Source organism: Carcharhinus amblyrhynchos, chromosome 26 (assembly GCF_965287045.1).
Source record: "Carcharhinus amblyrhynchos chromosome 26, sCarAmb.v2.hapA, whole genome shotgun sequence".
NCBI classification, from domain to species: domain Eukaryota; kingdom Metazoa; phylum Chordata; class Chondrichthyes; order Carcharhiniformes; family Carcharhinidae; genus Carcharhinus; species Carcharhinus amblyrhynchos.
The window spans coordinates 8,381,159-8,402,636 of record NC_137349.1 but is presented as its reverse complement, the minus strand read 5'-3'; the positions used below and the strand labels follow the sequence as shown (position 1 = coordinate 8,402,636).

General features: G+C 44.0%; 1 protein-coding gene across 1 annotated transcript; it reads right to left on the bottom strand.

The window, feature by feature from the left end:
• Positions 1–1,866: 1,866 nt before the first annotated feature.
• Positions 1,867–20,867, bottom strand: LOC145358763 (CTD small phosphatase-like protein 2-B). The gene is made up of 7 exons (XM_080213026.1): positions 20,706–20,867; positions 17,050–17,244; positions 16,640–16,700; positions 13,431–13,511; positions 11,052–11,175; positions 3,926–4,044; positions 1,867–2,080 (listed from the first exon to the last, which is right to left on the bottom strand). The coding sequence occupies exons 4-7, from the start codon at positions 13,436–13,438 to the stop codon at positions 2,041–2,043; spliced, it is 291 nt and encodes a 96-aa protein (XP_080069152.1). The 5' UTR covers positions 13,439–13,511; positions 16,640–16,700; positions 17,050–17,244; positions 20,706–20,867; the 3' UTR covers positions 1,867–2,040.
• Positions 20,868–21,478: the final 611 nt, after the last annotated feature.

Below are 21,478 nucleotides of genomic sequence, written 5' to 3'. Positions count from 1 at the left end.
GAGTGTGTGTGAGGGTGGGGAATGGCAGGAAGCAGTGCACCCAAAAAGGTACAAAATGCAGACATTTTAGAACACCTGATAGTGTGAAATCTGTTCCATTTGTAACATTTCCAAATGCTACCTCCTGTGGTGTTGTTTTGCTGTCAAATCCCAGTTCCCCTGCAGCATTTCAAATAAAAAAAAGTGCTGTGAAAATTTTATTTCCCCTCAACAGGAAAAGCAGAGCAGGCATTGGAAGAGGGTAATTTTAATCATCCACAGGTTTAATACCACTGCTGAGGGGTATGTCACACATCAAGTTGCAGCAACCAAACTGACTTTTCTCAAATCTACATTCAGAAAGGAGATGGGCAAACCCCATCAGTTGTCAATGCTTGTTCAGAGACCAAGGGGAGTTGACACTGGTGTGCAACTGGGTGCAGCAGGAGGCCAAGTATTACCAGAATTAAATGATGCAAATGCATTGGCTATCAGCTCCTTCCTCTTTGAAAGAGCAGCATTGGTGATCCTATGCCCCCTCATCCTTTCCCCTGCACCTCCCAAGTGATTGGAGCCAGTCATTTGCATATCCCAGCTCAGGGTCATTCATCATTCCATGTTTCAAAAGAACAAAGAAAGTTACAGCACAGGAACAGGCCCTTCAGCCCTCCAAGCCTGCACTGACCATGCTGTCTGACTGAACTAAAACCCCCTACCGTTCCAGGGACCACATCTCTCTATTCCCATCCGATCCATGTATTTGTCAAGACACCACTTAAAAGTCACTACCCCCCCGGGCAATGAGTTCCAGGCACCCACTACTCTCTGCATAAAAAAATCTGTCTCGTACATCTCCTTTAAACCTTGCCCCTCACACCTTAAACCTATGCTGCCCAGTAATTGACTCTTCCACCCTGGGGAAAAAAACGTGTCAAACATTATCACAAGTAACCCATTGCACAGAGACAACCATGTTTCTACTATGCCTGTATTGTATTTTGCAGTGTAGGGGAATGGTCGGTATCACCATCAATACTAGCCCATGCTCACTCAATGGTTCCAAAGAAGCAGGAATAGCCCGTCATCCCACTGCGTGAACTTATGGCAATATTCATATAGATTTTTGCTTATGTGTCTTAACTCCATCTATATCATCTTGATTTTATATCCTTGACCAGATATCCAAAGACTAGATAGAACTATAGCATCCGTAGAAGAATAAAATCCCTACAGCACAGAAAGAGGCCCAAAAAATCTGCACTGACTCTCCAAAAACAAAAAAATCATCGAACCCAGGCCCTCCCCTCTGCCCCATAACCCACACATTTACCATGGCCAATACCCCTAACCTACACATCTTGAGACACTAAGGGGCAATTCAGCATGGCCAATCCACCTGTGGGGGAAACCAGAGCACCCAGAGGAAATCCATGTAGACATGGAGAGAATGTGTAAACTCCACAGAGGCCAGAGTTGAGCCTGAGGCCCTGGTGCTGAGAGGCAGCAGTGTTAACCTCTGTGCCACCATGGCCCCTGTGCAGCCAGGTTCTATTGTAGAGAGCTGGAGTTTGCTCAGAAAGAGTCAGACACTTGATTGGCTCTTCATAGCTCCGCCTTTCCTCTCATGACTGGAACTTAACCTATGCACTCCGATTCCCCTCGTCTCTGTAGCAATTGGGTGGTTTGGTTGCAATCAGCTGTATGAGTAAAGTGGAGAGAGCCCTCAATTATTCAAACATTCCATTATCTAAACTAACCCATTTTTAGATTTAAATCAAACGTTTAAAAATCCACTAAAACATCAACTGTATCACAATGGCTGGCAGCCTTTTATTTGTAAAGTAGGAGAAATGATTTAACAAATTAATAACACACGACAGAGGTGATTTGACCATGACTGAGCTAATGGGACTGAGTCATTTAGTTGTGTATATGCAGCTGTAACATTTGGACTGTAGAACAAATCATCAATTGTGTTCCTAAACAACTAGGATGGGGTTATGGAGAGATGCTTATCCTGGTTCCTTGGTGTGTCCACCTTTGGGCCTTCATTCAGTCTGTCTAAATGATTCCTTCTCTGAATCGCAGGTCGCACATCACCCTACAAACAGGAACATTTAACATTTTGCACAACTGCAGAGAAAAAAGAAGTTTTGATGCTAAATAGAAAGTCAACGAAATCGGTTAAATCTATCAACGTTGATTTTCATTGAGCCAAAGTAAAGCTAACAGAGCTGCACTGATGCTAGAACAATGGGAATCTATGGAGGATAGGGTGGAGGGAGCATGGGACAAATATAGGAGTTGCAGTAGACCCCTTCCACCTACTCTGCCATTCAACAAGACCACAGTGGATCACATCAACTCCACTTCCCTGCCTTATCCACAAACCCTCAATTCCCTTAGCCCCAATTATTGATCCCAATCTTAAATAGATTGAGTGAGCACCCACAGCCCTCTGAAAGAGAATTCCGAAGATTCACATCCCCGACTGAAGAAATTTTCATCTCATTTCAGTCTTGAATAGCCAATAATGACCCCCTGGCTTTACTCTTCAATCAGAAGAAACAGCAACTACAGATTTCACCGAGATCAGCTTTCCTGAGAATATCAGCTGAATCTCATCTGAGGATAATCCTCTCAATCCTCTAGGGTTTGTCACATACAAACTACAGGAACAGGAGTAGGTATCCCCTTGCCTCACACTCAATATCTTATTTAACCAGCTACTCCCTACAAGCATTAGGAACAGTAGTGGACTTTTGTCAGTAGATTCCAAAAATTTGTTCAAGACCCATTGGTCATTTTTAAACCTATTTAGTCCTCCCAAGCTGTTCTCTGGCTGAGTGAGCAAGCAAGCTGCTTGTGCATTCCCAGAATTCTGCCAACAGTTACCAGCTTGCCATTGGAAATCTCTAGGATAATTATTCTCCAGTTTAAATTTGTACCATCAAAGGGACACATCAACAGAGGAAAGGAACTTCTATTAAAAATAGATGAATGGGGGAAACTAAATCACTTCATAATGACTATCACCCTAGCTGTCAGGAACTGGTTATTAATAGATTCCAAACTGCCTGACCACCCTGTTAGTCCATAAACAATAAAAATTAACAATTTATTTATTCTTTCATGGGATATGGTCAGCATGCATTGCCCATCCCGATCGTCTCTGGGAAAAGGTAATTTTGAGACATCTTCTTGAACTGTTGCAGTCCAACCCAAATGTCAACACTATACTGTTAATGTGGCATATTTTATTTGTCAACCAAGAATAAAAAAAATACAGATTAATAAAACAGAACAAGAGGTGATTATGACCCTGCTAATGGAGGCAAACCCGGTTGCTCAAAGATTTGGGGCGCCATCTTTAAAAGTCGCCCCACTCATAACAGGAATAAACCTCCCCCTCCCTCCCCCATCCCAGCCCCATCCCCATATCCAGACCCAGGCCCAGCCCCTGCATCAGTTTGGTACAATTGAGTGGCCATTTCAGGAGAGCAGTTGAGAGTCAACTGCATTGCTGTGACTCTGGAGTCACGCAAGGGTCAGACCAGGCAAGTGCAGCAGATTTCCTTCCTTAGAGGACAGAATTTTAAAAAAAGGGAGGAAAGAAAATAATACTTTAATTCACCCAATTTTCACCTAGGCCTACCAACAATTTACATTGTTATAGGACTGCTAATGTAGTCAAGCATCCCAAAGTGCTTCACAGGAGCATTAAATAAAATTCAACATCGAGTCACACAAGAGATAACAGGACAGCTGACCAAAATCTCAGTCAAAGAGATAAGTTTTGAGGAATGTCTTATACATAGAGAGGAGTATGGAGGGGAAAGAGGTTAAGGGAGGGTCAGCCAGAACTTGGAGATAAAGAGATGGATCACCACCAATGGTGGAACAATTAAAGTGGGAATTCTCAAGAGGCCAGAAAAGGAACATCAACCTTGGATCCTCATCAACACTCATCAGTGTTGCCAATCTCTGCAAGAATGGAATGAGCTTCTGCAGCTCCTGGTCTTCTGGGTCTTTGAGCCAACTTTTGATTTTGATCTGATTTGCAATCTGTAAAGAAAAATGGGAAGTTTCAAAAAGGACATAACAGCATATAGGGATCAAAGCTCGCAGAACTTCATTTAGAGGTACAGTTATAAGGAGAGGCTGGGACATTTTTCCTTGGAGTGTAGGAGGCTTAGGGGTGAACTTATGGAGGTCTATAAAATAATGAGGGCATTAATAAGGCAGATAGTCAACAGCTTCTCCCAAAGGTAGGGGAGTCTAAACTAGAGGGCAGAGGTTTAAGGTGAGGGGGGACCGGGGGAGATACAAAAAAAAGGGTCTAGAGGATATTATTTTCTATGCAGAGGGTGGTGAGAGTGTCTGGAACAAGCCGCCAGCAGTAGTAGTAGAGGCAGGTACAATCTTAGTCTTTTAAAAAGGATTTAGCCAGTTACATGGGTAAGTTGGGTATAGAGAGAGATACAGGCTAAATGCAGGCAATTTAAACTAGTTTAGTGGTTAAAAACTGAGTGGCATGGACAAGTTGGGCTGAAAGGCTTGTTTGCATGCTATAAACCTCCATGACTATTACTTTCCTGAATTGTGAGATTTAAAGCCACACCTAATTAAAATCAGATGAATTATTTTCAGACAGCCATACCAATAATAATCCCCTACACCATAGACACATAGGATACTAGTTAAATGCCCAAGGTTCTCTTGCACAGAGTGGACTATCATGGGGAGATGTTCAATAGATCTCCATGCTTTACCACAGACAATGGTTCAATATGGTTCCAACTCTATGTTAAACTAAACACACTCTCTGCAGTATGAGGATCTTACAGAAAACAAGACCGAGTCTACAAATTCTTAAAACACCAGAGATTAAAACCATTCCCCCCACAGCCACAGAAGTGAATATTGAATGACAGCCAACCCTTGGGCTTGTGCGAGCAATCCAAAAACCTCAGGTCAGTCAGAAACAAAATGTGTCTTCAATGTTCGGTCCTGAACCATCATTATAATGAGAATCAGCATTGAACTCAATCGTTAATGCAATGTGATTGCTGTCCCTTTGAGTTTCGTCTCGCCTCTTCTCCTAACCCAATTCACGTCACATGGAGCCAATTCCCAGTTGCATTCAGTGTGGGCTCCATGATTAGATTAGAAGTGATGGCTTGATTCAAATCAGAACCTTAAGCTACAATTAATATTGAACTCGTAGCAAAGGGGTTGGTTTAAAAAGAACAGAAATATCACAAAAATCGCAAGTGTGGATACCACCTTGCTAGGTTGAGTGGGGCTACACCAACTGGTCAGTGTCATGAGCACCTACTGCCCTCAAGTGGCCATTCAGCATGAGCCCAGACAAAAGGCTCTTTGGATGTGGAGGGCATCACAGCTGAATGCATTCTGTCACAACACCCAACATGTGCATTTCCACACTGGGATCATTTGATCGTGAACCTAAGTGGGAATTGTGGTCAATTCCCTCTCCACCTCCACCTCCCCCTCCTCGCTGTCTTGGAAAAAAATGTTCCAGAGGGGACAAAGAGGAGTTACAGCAATACTTTTAGAAAGGTCAAAGTAATGACTCAGAGAACACAACTACAAGCAAAAACAGAAACTGCTGGAAAATCTCAGCAGGTCTGACATGTCTGTGGAGAGAGAGAGAATAGAGCCAACATTTCAAATCTGTATGATTCTTCAAAGCTGAAGACATAAGAACGATAAGAACATAAGAAATAGGAGCAGGAGTAGGCCATCTAGCCCTTCGAGCCTGCCCCGCCATTCAATAAGATCATGGCTGATCTGAAGTGGATCAGTTCCACTTTCCTGCTTTCTCCCCATAACCCTTAATTCCCTTGTCTGTCAGAAACCTATCTACCCGTGACTTAAATATATTTAGCGAGGTAGCCTCCACCAGAGATTCACCACCCTCAACTCTGATCTATTCTGCCCCCCCCATTATCTTGAGGCTGTGCCCTCTAGTCCTGCTATCCTTTCTAAGCGGGAAGAATCTCTTTACCTCTACCCTATCCATCCCCTTCATTATCTTATACGTCTCTATAAGACCCCCCCCTCATCCTTCTAAACTCCAACGAGTACAGACCCAGTCTATTTAGTCTCTCTTCATCGTCCAACCCCCTCATCTCCGGTATCAGCCTAGTGAACCTCCTCTGCACTCCCTCCAAGGCCAATATATCCTTCCGCAAGTTCGGCGACCAAAACATTAGAAAATGGGATGAGATTTATACTGTGAGGGTGGACCAGGGAAGGATTGACCAAGATGTCATAGACAAAAGGAATGTAAACATGGTGGTCATGGCTAAGAAGGGCCATTAAGAAATCAAAATGTGGAAACGGCAGAGCAAAATGCCAAAGGACAATCCAAGACGTGTAACAATGGCCCTAATGGAGTGCAGCAAATGGGAGACCATAGTTTGGGGAAAAAGATGGAAAGTAAGATTTTAAAAAGGTAGACAAATGAAATGATGGGAGAAGAAAAGTAAAACATATGGATACATAAATAAGATAAAATAAAATAAAAAGTGAATGGAAATGGGGTGAAGGTGGAGAGTTTGTGATCTGAAATTGATGAGCTCAATGATCAGTCCGGAAGGCTGTAAAGTGCTAAATTGGAAGCTGAGCTGCTGTTTCGCCAGTGTGTGTGTGTGTTGGACTTCACTGGAACATTGCAACAGGGCAAGGACGGATACGTGGGCATGAATGCAGCATGGTGCATTGAAACAACAAGTGCAAGAGTGGACAGATAGAAGGGAGGATAGTTAAAGTCAAAAGACAGGGAGCTCGTTGAAGGAAACAGACAGTATCATGAGTCAGGGTCAGTTCCTGGAAGGGGTGAGACGTTGTGAATCAATGGGACTGAGACTTTGGCTGCCAGTGACGGACAAAGAGCTGGGCTTGTGCAGCACCACCTCTGTGGTTGTCTCATGCTGGAGGTAGGAGTTGTTGAGTACAGTGTGCCCTCCGGGTCCTGGGCACACAGCTTTTGGTTAACCAGCAACACCACCCCTCTGTCCAGGCAGCTGACATGATGTGGAGATGCTGACGTTGGACTGAGATAAACACAGCAAGAAGTCTGATAACACCAGGTTTAAGTCGGTTAAAATCATTTGGACTTAAACCTGGTGTTGTCAGACATCTTACCAGGCAGCTGACAGCCATACCCGCAGGCCGACTGACTGACCATCCCAACTCAAACCCAGATATCAGACAGACTTCCCGGACACAGCAGCCTAACTGGCCACTTCCGTGGAGGATTGCCTCAGCGGGCACACAAGTACTCCCTCCTCTTCCAGGCCTCCTGCTGTTTGTAGAGCTCACAAGTCGCTCAGAAGAGGAAGCAGCAGTGGAACTGCCCTGGGGCCCAATGTTACAGATGAAGAGGGCACATGGAAATTGAATGGCCTCCATTTCAAATCTAAAAGGTAAAGTTGCCGTAGCCCCAGACCACCATCATCTGTTCTCCCCTTTGAGGGGCAGAGCTGACTGGTGGTGATTTACCTTAAGGGTCACGTCCTCAGGCAAGGGGCAAGGATAAGAAGGGAAGGGCCCTTCATGAATAACCTCAGCTGGTAGAGGAATTGAACCCATGCTGTGGCATTGCTCTGTAGCCAACTGACTTCAATCTCCATGGATTCTGGTAATTTTCCAACAAAATAGATTAATTAATTAGTCTCAAATGGGAAGAAATTGAAAGGAAAAAGCACCTCATTTTTAAAACTTATTTCTTAAGATTTCACTTGCTTCCTAAAGTGAGAATTATTTCATTGCATTATAATAATACAAGGCTGTGAGACACTGACAGTTAGTGTGTAAAGTGAGAAAGATGTCATGAGATAAAGAAACAAAAACAAAACCAAAACCAGAAGTAAGTTCCTCTGTAACCACAGGAAGGGGCTGAAAGATAAACCACATACTTTCCAAAGCTTGTTGTTCAGTGTGTAGCTCAGGTAGAATAATTTCCAAGCCATCAGTGCCTTAAAACTGATATCAGCTCAAGTCCTGGAAACCCCAGGTGGCACAGTGGTTAGCACTGCTGCTTCACAGCTCCAGAGACCTGGGTTCGATTCCTGGCTTGGGTCACTGTCTGTGTGGAGTTTGCACATTCTCCTGGTATCTCCAGGTGCTCTCATTTCCTCCCACAGTCCAAAAATGTGCGCATTAGATTGGTTGGCCATGCTAAAATTGTCCTTAGTGTCCTGAGATGCGTAGGTTAGAGGGATTAGTGGGTAAATATGTAGGGATATGGGAGTAGGGCCTGGGTGGGATTGTGGTTGGTGCAGACTCGATGGGCTGAATGATCTCTTTCTGTACTGTAGTGTTTCTCTGAAAAGGCAACCCATTCTGACCCCCACTTTCATATGAATTCTGCCTAGGCCACTGAGTGTGCACCACAGGTAAACCCAAGAGTTGTTCAGCTTGGCTACAAGTCTCAGTCCCCTTCCCTGGTGACCAGGACTTAAGATTAAAATGGGTTTATTAGTTAGTTTGCTGCTTGGAACTTAATAAAACTGACCATTAACTTACTTATTTCTAAAATTGCTTTGGCAGTCTGTTATTCATTACTCATTTTTCAAAATTTATTGCTTTGACATTGATTTTTTTTTAATGTTCAGCAAGTTGTTCATATTTCCTTCATACTTTAATTTTTCTTCCGTGTTTAACATTCTGGATCTCAGGCAGCTGCTGCTGGGTTTCTTGCTGAAGGGAGATAAAAAGATTCACAATGGTGTGATTGTTTTGGAGGACTGCTCCCAATAGAAATGAGAACGAGTGAATAAGGAGAAGGAGTGGGCCATTCGGCCCTTCAAACCTACCCCACTATTTGATAAACTCCCAGCTGATTGGATAGGAAAGCTGTGTCTCACCTATCCCTGATAACCTATCGCCTCCTAGCTTCCAAGAATCTGTTCTCCCCAACCTTAAAGATATGCAAATCTCTTCCTCCACCTTCTTTACAGGAAAGTGTTCCAAAAACTCAACGCACAAAATAATTTTGCCTCACTCTGATTTAAATGAGTGTAGCCCTTTATTTTTAAACAGTGTCCGAGTTCTAAAGGAGAAGATTTCCCTTGTGGTAGAAATGCTCAGCACATCTGTGCAGCATCTGTGCAGCAAAACCCAGCCCCCACTCTGGAGGTCAGTGACTTTTCATTAAAACGAGTGCTGATTGTAGGCCTGAGGAATCGACCCTCTCGTTTCTCTCCCCACAGATGTTGCCTGCTCTGCTGAGCATCTCCAGTCATAGAGGTTTACAGCATGGAAACAGGCCATTCGGCCCAACTTGTCCTTGTCACTTTTCTAAAAAAAAACACCCACTAAGCTAGTCCCGATTGCCTGCATTTGGCCCATATACCTTTATACCCACGTAACTGTCTAAATGCGTTTTAAAAGACAAAAAGACTTCTACTACTACCTCAGGTAGCTTGTTCCAGACACTCACCATCCTTTGAAAAACTGCCCCCCCGGACTGTTTGGTATATCTCCCCTTAAACCTATGCCTTTAGATTTATATTCCCCTACCTTTGGGAAAAGATGTGACTATCTACCTTATCCATGCCCCTCATTTCATAGACTCCATAAGATCACCTCTCAGCCTCATACAGTCCAGAGGAAAAAAGTCCCTGTCTATCCAACCTCTCCTTACAACTCAATCCATCAAGTCCCGGTAACACCCTAGTAAATCTTTTCTGCATTCTTTCTAGTTTAATACTATCCCTTGCTTTTCTATTCTCTGTTCCACGTCGGGTATATGTCAGTTTAATTAGCTTCAATTTAACAAAAATGAAAAAATATTTATCACTTAATACAAAGTGTAACTTTTCCAGTTAACAAAGTGTGTCACCGAGTGCAAGATATTTTCATTAGTACGTGGAATTGTTTATTTTTAACTTTGTTCATGGGATGTGGGCACTGCTGGCTGGGCCTGTATGTATTGCCCATCTCGGAGGGCAGTTAAGAGTCAACCGCATTGCTTTGGGTCTGGAGTCATATATAGGCCAGACTAAGTAAGGACAGCAGATTTTCTTCCTTAAAGGACATTATTGAACCAGGTAGGTTTTTATGACAATGATTTTGTGGTCAGTAGATTCTCAACTCCAGATCTCATTTAATTGAATTTGAATTTCACCACCTGCTGTGATGGGATTCGAAGCTGTGTCCCCAGAGCATTACCCAGGATCCTCTGTCCAATGACAATACTGCCTTCCCACAAGTGCTCGTGAGGGTTAAGACAGTTGGATGTTGCTGCCCGGATATTGCACAATTCAGAGAAACAGAGCCGATTATTTAACATGAATGACCGGGGTGTGTGCACAATTGTGAAGTGCATCAGACAGAAACCCAAGCTTTCCATGGGCTTTATAAACGGAGGCAGAGAGCAGGACAGCTCAGAGGCTTTGCTGAATCTATTTAAAACAGTTCAACCCCACTGTGACTATGGTTCTCAATTCTGGTCATTCGATGGGATGAAGGCATCAGGAAGATTCATAGTAGCTCAACTGGCAATGACACCAGGAGATGGATTATGAAGAAATCAAGGCTGTTCTCCTTGGAGTCAAGATGTGAGAGGGGAATTGATGGAGTGAAAGCGTTTGGATAGAATAAATGGAAATGGTTTCCAAGGCTGAAGGATCGATAATCAAACGGCCCAGAATTAAACTCTTAAGTTGGTTGGGGTGGTTCTTTCTGTACTAAAGAACTGTTCCAGATTTGATGGGATGAATGGGCCCCACCATAAAGACACTTACAGGAGCTGCTGGTGGGGTGGCGGGGGGGGACGGTGGCGTGGTTTAAAGGCAAGGGAGGGGAATAAGATTAAGAGGCCTAGAAACAGGAGAAGCAGCAGCAGGGTTTACAATTTCACTCCTTAACTCTGCTGTTGGTTGGAAAACAGGATAGGATTCAACTCAGTTGGAAGTTCTGGTTGAATGTTCAGAGAAGATTACGTGAATCCATTTAAACACCTTAACAAGAGAGCTATGGTTACTCCAAATAAGACTATCAAAGGACATTTGCATGGCCAACAAAATATCTTTGCTTACCTGACAAGCAAAAGTCTCAGCTGAGCTGTCAACAACTGTCTTTGCCATATCCCGCCCAAGGATTGTCAGCTCTCTGACGTAGTTCCCCTGGACACAGACGCAGTGTTTGCGATATAGTCGATGTCTGCAACAATTATAGTTTCATTGACAAGAGACAATTTTAAAAAGAGACCAAGTGTGAATTATTCTAAACTGATTCATTGCTCTCTTCTGTCCAATGTTATGCAACACAGCAGGATCTGTGACAACCGAGTGATTGGTTTTTGAAATTGTTTTATTCATTCTTGGTGTAGGCTTCGTTGTGTTATAATCCAGGCCAGAAACTCCAGGGCATTTTATGAAGTCAGCCTAGATTAGGAGTTTTGCACTTTGAATTTTGGCATGGGTAGGCATGAGATGTTTCACGCCAGGTATGATTCAAATAACCCACTAGGGAGCTTTTATGAATACATTTAACAAAGAAAATTAACAAGAGCTTTTACCAATTACAAACAAGACCAAAAAAACTCATGATATTGTATAAGCCTCAACAGCTCAATGTACTGTTCCAAACAAAAACATCCTTACACCTATCCCAGGTTTAGCACAGAAAATCAGAATGCTCACATGATGCTGGATTTGTAGTTTTTCAAACCCTGCTGCAATTTGGATGGAGAATTGAAACTCGGAATTCCCAGCAGAGCTCGGAGGTAGAGATAGACCCATTACTGCCTCTAGCTTTATCAGCAAACCACTGACAGCCAAATTTTTACTTGAGGGGCAAGAAAGACCTCTTCCAAATAACCAGCAGAATTTCCAACACCAGGGAGAGGTGGAGAGGGACAAAAAAAACACTTAGAAGCCTTTGGATTCCGGACTGCAAACTAAAACTGAAAGTAATTCTGGATTTCCCCATGAAAAAAAAGTCCAAAACACCTGACCTGCCAAACAGTCATAAACCCCAGGAGAATGCATTAAGCCCAAATTAAAAATAAACAAAGTCTATATGACTAATAACAATAAAAGGACATCGACTCAGGCAAGTCATAGAGTCAGAGGTTTACAGCATGGAAATGGGCCCTTCAGCCCAACTTGTCCATACTGCCCCTTTAACCCTTAAGGTAGTCCCAATTGCCTGCATTTGGCCTATATCCCTCTATACCCATCTTACCCGTGTAACTGTCTAAACATTAAAGGATAAAATTGTACTGATGTCTACCACCTCCGGCAGCTTATTCCAGACACTCACCACCCTCTGAAAAAATTGCCCCTCTTGGATCTTAAACTTCTGTCTTCTAGTTTTAGGCTCCCCTACATTTGGGAAACAATATTGACTATCTAGTGATCTATGCCCCTCATTTTATAGACTCCTATAAGAGCACCCCTAAGCCCCCTATTTATTAGAAACATTGTCCCAGTCTATCCAGCATCTCCTTATAACTCAAGCCATCAAGTCTGGGTAGCATTCTAGTAAATCTTTCCTGCTCTCTTTCTAGTTTAATAATATCCTTTCTGTAATAGGGTGACCAGAACTGTATACAGTATCCCATGTGTGGTCTTACCAATGTCTTGTACAACTTCAACAAGATGGCCAACTCCTGACCACTGAAACCAAGCATGCTGAATGCTTTCTTCATTTTCTCCAACTATGACTCCACTTTCAAGGAGCTATGAACCTGTACCCCTAGGTCTCTTTGTTCCCTAACTCTCCCCAACATCCTACCGTTAACTGAACAAGTCCTGCCCTGGTTCAATCTACTAAAATGAATCAACCCACACTTATCTAAATTAAACTCCATCTGCCATATGTCAGCCCACTGGCCCAATCGATCAAGATCCCATCGCAATCCTAGATAACCTTCTTCACTGTCCACTATGCCACCAACCTTGGTGTCATCTGCAAACTTACTAACCATGCCTATATTCTAATCCAGATCATTAATATAAATGACAAATAACTTAACCATCCTTAACTGCCCTGGAGAAGGTGGTGGTGAGCTATCTTCTTGAACAGCTGCAATCCATGTGGTGTAGGTACACCCACAGTGCTGTTAGGGAGGGAGTTCCAGGGTTTTGACCCAGTGACAGTGAAGGAATGGAGATATATTTTAAAGTCAGGATGGTGAGTGGGTTGGAGGGAGAAGCTGTAGGTGATGTCTCCATGTCTGCAATATTTCCCCTTCTGGGAGGGAACGGCCGTGAGACTGGAATGTGCTAAGAAACCTCTCTGTGTTTCTTAAGTGTAGCCGGTACACATTCACTGTCCTGGTGGTGGGGAGAATGTGTGAAGTCAAGATATTTATGACTTCAAAAAGAAACAATCACATCGGCACTTGGAACAGGACTTTGTCACAAGGTGAATGTATTGGACAGGGTTTTCTGCATGTTTGACGGACTTACCTGACCATGTGTCTCTGTGGGGTGACTATGTCCAGCAGCTTGTCTGCATAAATCTTTTGTAGCAGTAGTGAAGAGGATAATCTAACAGGGGGAAGAGGCACTGAGTTAGGTTAGGGAGCAGACAATTTATCTGCCCAAGGAAGAGGACCACAGAGGAGACGGGAAAGGGGCAAAAATAAGGAAAAAGGGTTGTGATTCCCTGTGGGCCAGTGTTATAGACCCATCAGCAGCTGGCTTACAGCTTGGTTTGGAACTCCTTCATGCTGCACTGAGCCAAATAAAACAGGAAGGTGCCAGTACAAATTTCTGCCCCACCCCAACAAACCATGGGTCCCGAATGGGGTGTAAAAGTTGACCTGGGGTTCCTCCTCCCCCATCCAGTACCAGAACATTCATAAATTTCAGGATTGGGTTCAACAGTGATGCCACTCATGGGCGAATAGTCAGTGTTCTGATGAAGAATGGTCACTGAAGCACAGCCAGCACTTACTGAATCACCATCTCCATTTCCTGCCAGTTCATAATCAACTGACAAAGCGGACACGTGGCTCGGTGATCAGCACTGCCGCCTCACAGCACCAGAGACCCAGGTTCAATTCTTCCCTCAGTCACTATGTGGAGACTGCACCTTCGCCCAGTGTCTGTGTGAGTTTCTTCCGGGTGCTCCGGTCTCTTCCCACACTCCAAAGACGTGCGGGTTAGGTGGATTGGCCATTGCTAAATTGCCCCTTAGCGTCCCAAGATGTGTAGGTTAGCAAAGATTAGCGAGAGGTTATACATGGGGTTGTGGGAATAAGGTCTGGATGAGATTATTGTTGGTACAGACTCTTTGGATCAAATGGCCTCCTCCTGCACTGTAGGGATTCAATTTAATGGCAGTAATGACATGGTGGTCAGGAGGTAAATAGAGTCTAAGGGGTTAAAAAAAATCAACTTGTGGCTTCTTCGCAACTACAGTTTATTTAAGCCAGATGATGTGGTATTATATAATTTTCTTCTCATTGTCTCCAACAGAGACTTAACAAAACTTTGACATTCACAATCTGGCTCGGTTCTAACCACAACAATCTAAATAAAATTCCACCTGGGTCCATATGGACACTCCCTGCTGTCTAGAGCAGGCAATTACACAGTTGCTGAGGTGTAGGATATATTTAGTTATAGTGATGGGAAGGTCTTCTAGGACAGTGCGTGAGGGATCCATTTGCCTTTATGAGAGACAGTGAAATACACAGCAATTTTGAGCCTGTGTTAGCAGTCTACGGGAATATCTACTGGGCAGAGAAAACGGTGAGAATCGACAAGCAATGAGAATGGGTAGTGCCAGCCTGGCACTACGATCAGTGGGTGCGGGGTGGTGGGGGGGGTGACTGTGCAGTCTGCAACAGGATTGGATAGGAAGGCAGGGTGGGGCACTTGCTGTGATTGGATCAAGGAGGGAGGGCTGGCGAGGGCAAAGGTGCCCAAGTGTTGTGCTAGCAATGGCTGTGGGATCCCCAGAATTGGAGGAAAGAGAGAGAAAAGGAAGAGCTGGTTGAAACTCTCTGCAGTAGCAGGGGCCTGACAACTCTGTCTGTCAGATTCCACCCCTGCCGCACCCCCTGCAACACCTCCCCGCCCCCCACCCCCTAGCCGAGTTGCTATTGAGCATGTAACAGAGGTCTGTGTATTAGCTCCCTCTACAGGCTGGCTGGCAAATCAAGCCCAGCTCACTGCCTGTAGCAGCTAGAAACAGTCTACACCATCTTTTCAATGATTAAGTGCGTAAGATTAGGTGCTTTTTCACCCCCACCAAAAAGAAACGATCACGAACTTTCCCCATTTTCACACCAGCTGGATCTCAAAATTCCACCCAGAATCCCTACAATGCAGGAAACCATTTGGCCCATTGAATCTGCACCTACAACAATCCCAGCCAAACTCTATCCCCGTAACCTTATATATTTACCCTGTTAATCCCCCTGACAGAGGGGCAAATTAGCATGGCCAACACACTGAACCTACACATCTTTGGACTGTGGGAGGACGCCGGAGCACCCAGAGCAAACCCACGCAGGCATGAGGAGAACATGCCAACTCTGCGCAGACAGGCAGTCACTTGAGGCGGGTATTGAACCCAGACCCCTGGCATCGTTAGGCAGCAGTGTTAACTGCTGTGCTACCCTTCGTTTCTTTAATATAATGCTGAAGGAAGTCCCTACTCCAAACATGCAAGCAGGCCAGGCTTGTAAATTGATCAGTTAAGGGATAGAGGAACAAACAGCCAGCTGTCCATCCTCCTTCTGTTCAGGATAATGGAATTAATTAACAACTGGCTTCCTGATCAAGAGAGGAATAAAAATCTTCACAGAAACTTGCCTCATGAAATTTTCAAATGTGAGCAAACTGACTGGACTAGTGTGTGACAGTCCAAACAGCTCACAGCATCAAGACGATCCTCCCTGGATCTGAAGCTGCTTCATCAGATAAATAAATATTTTCTCTGAAGTACCATCAACCTCAAAACTACTTGATCAGCTGGAAACAAAGATGCTTTAATGCTGTTGACTCTCAACTACCCTCTGAACAAGGGCAACTAGGGATGGATAATAAACGCTGGCCAACGAGCGATGCCCATGTCCCATAAATGAATTCTTAAAATATTTAAAAGAGGGATATATTTTGATAGATAGATCTCATATTTCTGGATAAGGTTTGAGCTTTGTGGTCTGAACTATACAGTCTGTAAGAGCAGTGTTATCCATTGATTGGAGTAATCAGGAGTGTGTGGAGCCAATTCTGACAAGTTTCTGGGTCACTTGCTAAGCTTGGCAAGTGTACACCGAACGTCAAGTGTCTGTTCATGGAAAGTAGGAGTTCTGGAACCCGAATTCTAATGTGAAAATTAAATTACAACAGCTTTGGTTAGTTAAAATAGAATTGTACCCAAATAAAAGAGAAATCAAGGGAAGTGCAGGGACCATGGAACTAACAGAATAGATCTTTCAAAGAGCCAGCACACCCATGATGGGCCAAACATCCTCCCTCTCTGCTTTATCATTCTAGACTATTAACCAAGAGTAAATTCCTCTCACAACAGGAATGTAAATCACAACACTAATCCCAGTGCAATCAGTAATTAATTGGCACTTGGCTTCACAACTACAGTTATCAAAGTCATTGTATGACTGGGACAATGAGAAACAAATCCTCTGTTAACTTGTGTTTACCTCAAAACTGGGACAGATTTTCAAGGAACTCCTTGCAGTCAGGCCTTAACTTCACATAAACCTGAAAAAACAGGAAGGGAAAGAGGACGAACTCTTAAAAATCCTTCAAACCTGTGTTAAGTTTCCTCTTTCTAATACCCCTTTTCCAACTCCCAGCCATCCCTTAGAATGTGTGTTTGCCGCTCCTACATTGGCTCCCACTCCACCAGCGCCATAATTTTAAACTTCCCATCTCAATTTTCACACCCCTCCATGGCTATGCCGTCCCAACTCCATTTCAAACTACCTCCAGCCATACCACCCTAACGAAGAGTCATCCAGGCAGATGTTGAAGTATATAGCAGACCGGCTGAGAGTTTCCAGCATCTGCACCATTCACAGAGATATCAGCCCGCTCTCGTCCTACTCACCTCCAATTTCAATCATTCCACCATTGAGAACTGTGTCTTCAGCCACTTTGGAATTCCCTGCAACCTTCCACCTCACTTTCCTCCTTTGAGACACTCTTGGAGTCTCTGGATTGAGACTTGAACCCAGAATCTTCTTCCAACACCAAATGCCAATATCAACATGACCAAGTAATTTTCTGCACTTCCAGCGTTCAACTATGACACAGGGAGACTAAATTTAGCACCATCGCATTTCAGAGCGGGGACAGCCGGCACACTGTTCAGGAACTTGGGTTCGATTCCTAGCTTGAGTGACTGTGGAATTTGTACATTTTCCCTCATGTCCGTGTGGGTTTCCTCCGGGTGCTCCTGTTTCCTCCCAGTCTGAAAAATCACAGAATCCAACAGTGCAGAAGGCGGCCATTAGGCCCATCGAGTCCGCAAAGACCACAATCCCACCCAGACCCTATTCCCATAACCCCATTATTTACCCTAGCTAGTTCCCCGACACAAAAGGCAATTTAGCATGGCCAATCAACCTAACTCACAGCTTTGGACTGTGGAAGGAACCGGAGGAAACCCGTACAGACATGGGGAGAACGTGCAAACTCCACACTTAGTGACCTGTGGTTAGAATTGAACCCGGGTCCCTGGTGCTAGTGAGGCAGCAGTGCCACCCACTAACATGCTTGTTAGGAGAATTGGCCATGTTAAATTCTCCCTCAGTGTACCTGAACAGGCAGAGTGTGGCAGCTAGGGGATTTTCACAGTAACTTCGTTGCAGTGTTACTGTAAGCCTACTTGTGACACTAATAAATAAACTTTAAATCTTTGGCAATGGCCCCTTTTTCCTGGGGACAGAAGCTGGGGATTATTGTAAATTACCCTGTCTTTTAATAACCAGCCCCCAGACTGAGCACAGACAATGAGCCACAGTGTAGGTGCCCAACCAGTGTGTGGGACGTGGGGACATCCCGAACAGTTTACAGATAACGAACTCCACTATCAAATGTAGCATTAGACTGAATAGCCTATTATCAGGGCCCACAAATAAATAAATCTTTTTTGGCTCTACAGCTCTGTAAGGGGACTGAGATTCTGCCAATTCTACTCACCAGTGAGTTACAGTCTGTCTCAGTGAAACAAAGGTCAATGATGGCCAGTGACTATTTACCCTCCCAAATCTATTTGCAACATTCATTTACACATCAGGTTTGAATCGGTCTACACAGCGTTCAAACACTTCATGCATTATTCATGGTGTACAGCCACATGGCAAGTACTCTGGTGGTCCTTGAGAATGTTGGTGAGTTGTCTGTGGTTTTTTGGACAGTCAGTGCAGATATTCCAGGCTGGGTTAACCTTACCATATGAGGGGATAGGAAGAAGGAAGATGACTCTGTTCCTTTGATGAAGGGAGAGGCAATACACATTCAGACATCACCAATTATCTCCATAGGAAGACAAATCATTGCTTGGGTGTCTGCCAGTTAATCATTGAACAACTGTACAGTCCATACAAAGTTAAACAAAGTGATGGAATGCACACTGTATAATCCTACAGCCGGCAGACTAGTCTGAACGTGAACTCAGCAAATTAACTTCAATGTAGATGAGTGCGAGATGGTAGGGAGAATAGGGACCCACACTGGAATGCAAGCTTCTAAACAGGAAGGATGAACAGAGAAATTTCAGAGCATCAATACACAAAGTAATACCAGTAGTGACACGGGTTACTAAGACTTTTTTTAAAAATCCCAAAAAATATGAGGGCTCATTTCTGGATGGATAGATTTGAAAGGAAAGTTGGAACAGCCTGGAATGCTCTTCTCTAGAAAAGAAAATAGTTGACAGGTGACCTAGTAGATGAAAAAGGAGTTTGATCAGATAGTCTTGGAGAAAAATATTCTCTGTGGGCCAAACCAGAAATAGGGATCTTCAGTAATAACAAATCCAATGATAAATTCCTTACCCGCAGTGTAGGAGAATGTCCTACACAGTGTAGGAGAACAGGGGTGAGATAAGGGGAAAAGCAGAGATGTTTTTAAGGGAGGTAATGACCTAGTGGCATTATCGCTAGACTGTTGATCTAGAAACTCAATTAATGTTCTGGGGACACAGGTTCAAATCCCACCCAGCAGATGATGGTGGAATTTAAATTCAATAAAAAAAATCTGGAATTTAGAATCTACTGATGATCACAAAACCATTGTTGGAAAAACCCGTCTGGTTCACTAATGTCCTTCGGGAGAGGGAATCTGCCCGTCCTTATTCGGTCTGGCCTACATGTGACTCCAGAGCCACAGCAATGTGGTTGACTCTCAACTGCCCTCTTGACAAGGGCAACTAGGGTTGTGCAATAAATGCTGGCCAGCCAGCGATGGCCATGTCCCACAAATGAATAAAAAAAAGGAGAGCTAGAAAAACACACGAGGGAGAAAAGAGTATAAAGATACATTGATGGGATGAGGTGAAGGGGACTGGGAGGAGACTCTTGCACACCAGAAACCTGTTGGGCCAAATGGCCTGTTCTGCATAAACACATTGACAAACCTGATAGCTTTTATCCTGAAAATGAACAGGGAATACAAAACTCCACATTCTCCATGAGTCAGCTGGAAGTGAACAAGTGACTCATCCTGCAGTTAGAGAAAGTCAAAGAACAAAGGATTGCAGTTCATAGAAGCCCAACAATGCACAAGAGGCTATTCAGCCCATCGACTCTGCACCAACCCTGACAGAGTATTTCTCCCCTCCCTATCCCTGTAATCCCATTTGGCCATTTACCATGGCCAATCAACCTAACCTGCACATCTTTGGATTGTGGGAGGAAACTTGGGCACCCAGAGGAAACCCATGCAGACATAGAGAGAACATGCAAACTCCACACAGACAGTGACCCAAGGCCAGAATTGAACCTGAGTCCCTGGGGCTAAGGGACAGCCGCGCTAACCATTGCACCGCCATGCTGCCCTTGGCTGGAAACTGCTACCCCATTGAGCACTCCTTCCCCTCTGTGGCTTTGTACATTTTAAGCTGCCTCGTTTGGTTTTGAGTGGGGGAAGAGTGTTAGATGGTTGAGAGAGTTGGTTCTGCCTTCCAACTATCAATACAAAGTGTCTGTAATAACGGGAACAGGGACCACATAACCGAGAGATGTAGGTTCCAGCCAGCAGCAGATTCTCAACACTTGCACCTATAGTTTGTCATTCTTTGGATGACGGTTTGGTTGTGGGAAGGTGGGCAAACAGAGGTCCACGGGTACCAGTCAGACTCTCAACCGACCTTTCTATACAGGTACAGCTTTTATTAGCAGTCACCTAGTTTACATCTGCCTCTTGCCCCAATTCAATCAGAAATGAAAACACTTACAAATAAATCTAAAATGCAGGACTTTAACTACTTTCTTCATCCAGTCAGCTCCACATTGACCAGAACAAACTATTCCAACTTGTTCATAGGCTGGAATTTTACCACCCCGCCATGGAATCGGCGCAGACAATGGAAATGTCTGTTGACCTCAGGTGGGATTTTTTGGTTTTGGGACAAGCGAGGCCATAAAATCCGACTTACAGAGTCACATCACCCTGAAAGACAGGCCACTCATTGTATCTTTAATGGTGGAAGGACAACAAAATCAAAAGGCAGCCGTTTATTTGACTTATTGCGACACTTACCAGCCCCAGAATAAGGGAATAATCAGGCATGTTGCGGGTTTTCAGAGGAAGAATGGATTTTTTGTATTTTCACTGAGCTTTGCAGTTCTTTAATAAATTGGTATCTGAAAAAAAAGAGCATTCGGAATCCGGAGATCAGTTTTTTTAAAAAAAATCAGAACTTAAAAGTAGCGTCCAATCCACTTCTCACTGGAGGAAACACAGCCTAACATTCACACCAGCATTGCTGACTAGTCGGTGTAATTCTATAACAAAACATTCAGCTTTGACATTTATATCTGAGCTCGGCTGAGTGCTCAGAATAGAATTTCTTTCCACCTCAATAGCATTCTCAGATCAGATGATATGTTGAACTAAGATATCATCTGCTGTTTAAGTGACTGTTACAGACTTGAGGGCTGGGAATTTCCCCACTGCTCTTCAGCCAATCCTGTCAATAGTGGAGTAGCAGGATCGAGGGCCAGGGAAAGGTGGCGGCTGGGAGAGACTGACAAAGATGTCATAGATAGGGAATCTAAATGGTGCTGATCATGGTTAAGAAGGGTGCTGATAGCGGCCAGTAAGAGATCAGAATGTGTAAAAGGTAGTGCAAAGGTTAGCAGCATAACAAAGTATCACCTGGAACAGGTAACCCGATTGGGGTGAGGGAAGAAGGAAAAAAAAATTTAAATGAGGTAAAAGGTGGAAAGGGAGTTCACAGTCTGCAGTTGTTGAACTCAATGTTAAGTCAGAAGGCTTGGGGCGGCACGGTAGCAGTGGTTAGCACTGTTGCT

Excerpts from the sequence above, each read along its gene's own strand:
- LOC145358763 (XM_080213026.1), bottom strand. Across the intron at positions 4,045-11,051 it reads CTGAGACTTTTGCTTGTCAG|ATTGCAAATCAGATCAAAAT; the intron begins GTAAGCAAAGAT and ends TTTTCTTTACAG. Across the intron at positions 2,081-3,925 it reads AGTGTTGATGAGGATCCAAG|GGTGATGTGCGACCTGCGAT; the intron begins GTTGATGTTCCT and ends TCCTGTTTGTAG.